This window comes from Poecilia latipinna, unplaced genomic scaffold (assembly GCF_001443285.1).
Source record: "Poecilia latipinna isolate Pla-1442-1.1 unplaced genomic scaffold, P_latipinna-1.0 Scaffold1981, whole genome shotgun sequence".
Taxonomy (NCBI): domain Eukaryota; kingdom Metazoa; phylum Chordata; class Actinopteri; order Cyprinodontiformes; family Poeciliidae; genus Poecilia; species Poecilia latipinna.
The window spans coordinates 1-7,365 of NW_015114597.1; the positions used below are offsets into that span (position 1 = coordinate 1).

The 7,365-nt window shown below is 37.0% G+C and overlaps 1 protein-coding gene and 1 long non-coding RNA gene across 2 annotated transcripts in view; both read left to right on the forward strand.

Annotated features, from left to right (window-relative positions):
- Positions 1–629: 629 nt before the first annotated feature.
- LOC106935582 (uncharacterized) lies at positions 630–4,237 on the forward strand. The gene is made up of 4 exons (XR_001421924.1): positions 630–981; positions 1,811–1,865; positions 3,506–3,630; positions 3,716–4,237. It is a non-coding gene; the product is annotated as an uncharacterized LOC106935582 (long non-coding RNA).
- Positions 4,238–5,690: 1,453 nt separating this feature from the next.
- The window catches only part of mtx1a (metaxin 1a), an 18,124-nt gene continuing 16,449 nt past the window's right edge, over positions 5,691–7,365 (forward strand). Inside the window, exon 1 of the mRNA XM_015016120.1 lies at positions 5,691–5,828. Within this exon, the coding sequence (XP_014871606.1) occupies positions 5,727–5,828 (102 nt within the window). The 5' untranslated portion in view covers positions 5,691–5,726. The remainder of the gene's footprint in view (positions 5,829–7,365) is intronic.

Below are 7,365 nucleotides of genomic sequence, written 5' to 3' on the forward strand. Positions count from 1 at the left end.
TGCTATCATCAATACATCAAAAGAAAACCTCTGTGCAAAATGGGGTTAAAACATGAACAGCTCCCTGAGAGGTTTATTTTTTTCATTGCGCCCCCCCTGCAATGGCATTGCGTCCACCCTAGGGGGCACGCCCCACACTTTGGGAACCACTGAGCAACATCTAAAAAAACTACAAAATCTTTAAAACGTTCAATGTTTTCTGTTCACACAATGAGTAAAATATTTCAAACCAAGAAAACTGAGTGGAAGGAAAAAGTGTATTAAGTAATGGTGTCCTAGCATCCAGGATAAGCACTGATTTGACAGGATTGTCATTCAGATCCTTGAAAAACTTTGTGAGATCTTTGCATGGAGCCGAAGCATCAAGCAACACAATGGGGCTTCCTGGATTTGGGTTTTCATTCTTTGTTAACCAGAATCATCAAAACTACAAGAAATAAAAACTTTACATATTTTATTCAAGGTGTAATAAATCTACATAAATGATGTAACATGAAGGACAAAAATAATGAACTTTTTCATCATATTCTAATTTTCTGAGCTATGCATCCACCACATGTGACACTTTTTTTTAAAAAGGTTTTTTGTGGCCTTTATTTAAAAAATGTTATGACAGGAAAGCAGGTAATGAAAGAGGGAAGACATGAGGCAAAGGTCAGCAGGCCAGGATTTGATCCTGCGACGGCCACATCTGGGACCAAGGCCTCCTTATTTGGGTTGTGCTTAACCCCTGTGCCACCACAGAACCCCGACACATTTTTATAGCTAAACTCTTGAGAATTTCTGGAAATAAAATCCTCCGTTAACGGTTTAAATCATCTAGATTTAATGGATCTGAATGGTGCGTCCAGCTGCAGAATAAACCTGATGGTTAGAAACTTTCTGTTTTCCAGACTCTAACTTTCCTCTGGCTGCTGCTGTGACCTTTGGAGTCCTGCTGGTGGTCACCACCCTCATCCTCCTCATCTTCATCATTAAAAGGTACCGCAGTAGTGCTAATGTGCTAATAGAGTAGCTAAGGGCTAACTTTGAAAATGTTTACTGCACTTAGCTTCCTATTTTTCCTGATAAATTTTCAAGCGCTTGGCTGTTTTGTAAACTTTTAGTTGAACAAAGGTTGACATCTGTTTTCAGGACTGTTAAAGATTCTTTAAATAGATGTTTATATTCACACTCTTATTTTGAAGTTTGTTTACTCTCCAGTCCTGTTTCCTCTCTTCACCATTCTCTTTCTGTTTCTCCTCAAATAATTTTATTTAAAACAAGAAACATTCAGGAATAAACTAAAATAGACAGAAGAAAACAAGATAGAAATATAAATTCAATATCTAAAAGGGATTATAGAACATTTAAATAATGACGTAAAATTTAAATTTTGCTCGAGGGTTGTAGTCTTTTAAGAGCAGATAGAATTTAAATTGAAGTTTAGCATTAGCCATTAGCTTCAACTAAATACTGTGTTGGTGTAGCACTTTCATGTGCTAATTATTAACTAATTATTATACTAATTATTAACTAAATTTAATAATTAGTGTTTTAGGTTTAGCACAGCTAGTATTTTAATTAGCATTGTCTGGGTGTTTCCAGAACATTCCCAAGACAAACAGGAAGCTGAGTAATTAAAACTTTACTTAGGAATCAGTTTATTAAACCTTCTCACCCACATTCAGCCACCAAAGCGCGCCACCACCTTCTGTGATGTCATCAGGGTGGAGTTAAAAATAGGTTACCATTAAAATACGAACATCAATGAGGATTATTTCTTCATTTGATTAGTTCTTTCTGTGTTTAAAACCTTTGTTTGTTACAGGAAGCGAACAGCAGCAGGGAGTTCAAACATCAGGAGAGGAGAAACAGAGCTGAAGGTGACTTCCTGTTTGTCATCGATTCTGTGGCGATGCTTGGATATTCATGTCTTAATTTATTCATTTATTAACCTCTATTTATGAGGGCAGAGGTCAGGAAGGGACGAGGAAGTAAAAGCAAGATCCAATCCAAGATGTTTCTATTTAATAATTAATTATTAAATTATTAGATTAAGTTATTTTTTTATCTACAAATTGCCAATGAAATATTGATTCCAAGGCAAGACAGTCTACAGTGCCACAACCTTCAGCTCTGACTGCTGTACTCTATTTTACAATTATAGTTTATTAAACCTTCTTTTAAAATTAGTTACTGTATTAGCAGTAATGAATTTTAACCTCATTACTGAGATACTTTTTAGTGGTGAGGACGTGGACACCACCAGTAAACAGCTACTGCCAATAATTTCAAAAGATAAATAAAGCTGCTATCCTGGTTTTAGGGATAGCAAACCTGCATATAATCTGTAAAGCAGTGACTTTATTCACAATAAATTCAACTGTATGAAAAGACTTTAGCCTGGCGCTATTAGCATGAAGAAGCGCCAGCCCCTAGCATAGCTTGCTAGCATAAGTTTACTTACTTAGCGCACTAGTTTATACTGTGTTCATAGTTGGACAATTAAACCGATTAAGACTAATAATTAAATAACTTATCATAACATGGGAACATGCAGCTAAATGTGTAAATGTCGGTGTTTTACTTACACTCCGCTGTAATTACCAGAAGCCACGTTGTAAATCAAGATATAGTCGTTTGTGCATCACAAATATAGACTCACGTTTTGAACATTAAACTTTTTAAATATTAGAGCTGCATTTAACGGTTATTTTAGTAATAAATTAATCTATCAATTATTCTGAAGATTAATTGATTTATCAGATTTTTTTTAATGGCACATTCTACATTTTTTTTTATTTAACTACTTAAACATTGTTTATACTATATTTAAAATACATTCAAAGATACAAATAAACAAATAGTTAGCTTTCTTTTTTAAATAGGAAAACAAACATTTTATTGCCTAATATGCAATAACCACATTCTTTTAGTGTGAAGTGAAAAGAAAGTTGATGATTTTTGGGCAAAACACATTTACAGACACAAGTGTTTTTTCAGTCTTCATTGCAAAATGTATCTATTTTTTCAGACAGTTTTGGCTTAATTAAATCTATGAATAAGTTTTTTTCAGCAAATGGCCATTTTTGAGGGTGTAAAGGATGAATCAATTAAATTGATTAATCGTTTTAGACCTATTACATAAATCACAAGTTCACTATCAATGTCGTCTCAGGACAAATGAATCTGGTTGAAATAATATATATAAAACCAGGTGTTTGCAGCTGGTCGTTTTGCAGCAGTCATTCAAACTGAGGATGCATGTGGCGACAGTGGAAAGGAAAAACTTCCTTTGAACCAGAACCAGATTGAGTTTGAGGAGGCAGCTCCCTCAAACTCTGCAGGTTTGAAGACAAAACATCGTAGAAATTGTTTGCTTTGTAAAAATTAAATAACTGAAGGTTAAAGATAATCAAGTCAGTTGAAAATTTTGATGCAATAAACAGTAATAAGTTTGTTCCTGCAGCTGTAGCAGTCCGTTCCTCAGTGTTCACTGTCTTCTTCTCTCTGCGCTCCTCAGACTGATCACATCTACAGCAGCATCCTGCCGCCTCTTCAGCAGGAAACAGGAAGTCAGAAACAGGAAGTAGAGGCTGAGGAGATGAGCTACGCTTCGGTCCAGTTCAAACACAACAAACTGGACAGGTAGGACATGCAGACATGACTGACTGACTGACTGATGAGCTGAGACACTTTTACATTTAGAACTTCTTATTTTTATTCTGTACAGAAAAGCAGAAGAACTGGATCAGACCATCTACTCTTCAGTAGCCACCAGAGGCTGAGGTCACGACCCGCGACCTCCCATTTTAATGTGGCTGTGCTGAATCAACCAGCAACACCTTCTGGTTTAACCTCAACACAGAAGAAGAAGCAGCTGTCTGGAAGAGCTGTGCTGCAGATTAGCCTCACATGGATATTAATCCTCCATCCTGCTGCAGCAGAAGCTCAAACTGTTTCTGTTTGAGAAACCGGGTCAGAACTGAAGGAATCACAATGCTCAAGCAGAGCAGAAATATTTAACAGACAGCGTTAGAAACTGGATGGGATATAAATCATGTCACCAAATGAAATTATGGTGCTGACAAAACAAAAACAGCCTTTAAATGTGACCCAGTTCCTGTTGCTTAACTTTTATTCCTGAGATCTGTAAATATTTTCAAACACAAGATAAATTATGCTTTAACAAGAGACTGTATAGAATATGTAAATAGTATAAAATAATATAACAAATATATAAAGTTGTGCAGTATATCTGTCCTAACCAGTATTTTTGTTGTTAAAAACTCAAAGCTACGGTGGCCTATGGGTTCAAACAAGTTGCAAATACATAAATGATGAAAACTCATTATGTAGTTGCACAAACACAAAAAAACAACAAAATGCTGCAGAAAAACATTTTTCTGCATAGAAACCACAGAAAATGGAACCAAAAAACACCAAAAGCAACAAGCAGGAGGCCACGTGCTTTTTTTAAGCAATTACAATTTGAAAGTTATTGCAAGAACAAAAATTCAGAGATAAGTATTAAAAATTTTAGTTTTTTAGGCATCATCGACATGTTTTCTGAAAACTGGTCTGTAGATAAAAACACCTTTAAAGGAACTTGTTGCTCCTGTTTTCATTGAGGAGGAACTCTCTGCTGAAATGCAAAATCCTCAGCAAACTGGACCATCTCATAACTTCCTCTTTTAGCATCACAGTGAAACTCTAAAATGTAAATCTAGTGTTTGTGAAACCGTGTCATGTGTTTCAGAAGAAGGCAGTTTCACAACTTTTATCTCCCGAGATGTGAAGAGGAGGAAGTTCTTTCACCATTTTGGTTTTTGGGAGAAGGAACCCACCGCCGGTTACTGCAGCTCTGTCTGCTCCTACAAATGACTGAAGGCTGCAGAACTGACAGTGAATAATCAGGGGGAAGCATCAAAATCATTCATCTCTTCAGGTTTTATTTGACATAACTGGAGGAGGAGAGAGTTATTGAGTCATCACTCCTTTATAAAATAGGAATCAGATTCAAAGAAAAAGAGCGGAAGGAATACAAATTAAATGATTTCAGTTGATTTTATGGTTGAGCTCAGTTTTTCTTATATTCTGCCTTAAATAATCAGTGCTTCTCTTTTTTAACCACTTCTGCAGATTTCTTGAGGTTAACATTTGGTTTAGAAGCTCATTTCTAACACAAGAACACTTGTGGCCAAACGTCTAAACCATAACTTCCCCAAAAATCAGGTATATTTTGCGTGTCTACTGAATTTTTGAGATTAAACTTTTCAATTAAATTTGAGTTGTTTTAATATGTAGATTGGTGAATGTAACATATGCAGCTAACTGCTTTCAGTTAATCTTTTTATTGTTTGTTTATTAATTATAAGACTTTAACAATATAATCTGATGTTGTAATAGAAGTTAGTTTATATGTATATTTGGTTTATTATCCATATATTCTGTTTTGTTCAGCTTAAAATTATTTCATTTAATTTTCTTCACAATTATTTTATTATGTCTTCTCTAATTGAATTTATGATTTCTGTTTCACATTTGAATTTATTTCATTAGAATTACTTGCAATTTGCAAAGATTATTTGAGTCTTAAGTACAATTTTTAAGATGATACAAAATTATTTTATTTTATTTTATTATTTATTTATTTATTTTTTTATTTTATTTTATTGTGATAGCCGCCGGTGGAGAAGAACGCTCCTTTTCCGGTGTTAAAGTTCATCTTCCGGTTGAAAAAGATGGCGGCCCCCGACGAGTTGTTTTGCTGGGAAGGAGACTGGGGTTTACCGTCTGTCAGCACCGACTGCCTGGTGGTTCTGGTGAGGGTTCGGTCGCTGGTAGTCTGTGTCGGTTCGTCGGCTGCCTGTCGGCGGTGTTTCTGTTACCGAAAGACGGGTTAAGTCCTCCAGTCGAACCGCTGAATGAGGCTCTGGCGCCTAAACCGGATTATTTAAACTGGTTTAAATAAACTGGTTTAATATGACGGTCAAACTGTCTTATTTTAAATGTAATTTAGTGGTTTATTTTAACGAATAAACACACGGAAGCTGATCAAACGCAGTAGTTTAACTGAGTAACTTTTCTGTCTTCCAGTGGGAAATTAAGACCAGTTAACATTAAAATAACTCGATAACTGCAGATCACGTGGTCTTTGGTACTTTTGAAAGTCTTAAAAATAACAACGTTAATATTCAAAAGCTTGGATTTCCTAAACCTGGAGTAGTTTTTCCTCTTGTATTCGTTTTAGTCACTGGAACCAAAAGAAAATGAAAATCAACCTTGGAAGCCTGATGGTTGCATTTTTACCTGCTGGGTTCGATTGGTCGTAGCTTTGAAAACTGTAGAAAAAACAGCAAATATACTAATTGTTTGTCATTTTATCCTAACAAAGTTTACTGTATTCATCCTGAAGTATCCAGGGTGATTCATATCCTAATATGAATATGAATATTAGGATATTCATATTCTAATATGAATATCCTATTAGAATATGAATCCAGAACATCCAGATTCAACATTCATGAATCTGGATGTTCATGAATGTTGTGTAATTCTGCGAATTACCAGCAGGTGGCAGCAAACTGACGGAAAGTGTTGGAAGTTTTAGTTTCTGAATATTTTCTTTTCCAGTTCAGCATAAATTAAAAGCATTTAGCAGTTGTAGAAAGCTCCTGTTCAGCTCAGACGTCCAGTTTCTGGATATTCCTGTGTCTCAGCTTTTGACCAGGAAGTGTTTCTGCTGCGGGTTGAAGTCAGACAGTGATTGGTTAATAAATGAACTTCCCTGGAGTCTGATTGGTTCATCTGCTTTAAGTAAACACTGCAGCTTTAAGAACCAGCAGAACTTTAAAAACATTTTCTTACATCAGACTGACGGATCAGATGATGACGACCACCCAGAATACTTTGTGTCTGGAGACCGCGCTGAGCGATTAAACCTGATCCAAACATGTTAGTGTTGGCTTCACATCAGTCAGCGGAGCAGCAGTGTATGCTGGGTAATGACGCGGGTGGGAAACCAGTTACTGAGTCACAGCTGGCTGTGGGTTTGCATGGAGGAGGTGGGGCTTCAGCCCACCTGGGCGGTTACCAGGTTCCCCCTGCCGGACTGACGCTGTGATGTCCCACCCTGTCTGAGCCCTTAAACGTTACGTAACGAACACATGCAGGTGAGTTTTACTGCAGGAGCTTCTCAGCAGCAAACTGACTTTACCTCCTACCTGGTGATGCTGAAGCAGTACCAGAACCCAGACCCAAAGGAGCAGCACCACCCAGAGGGGGAGCAGCAGTAGCACCCAGAGGGGGAGCAGCAGCACCCAGAGGGGGAGCAGCAGCACCCAGAGGGGGAGCAGCAGCACCCAGAGGGGGAGCAGCAGT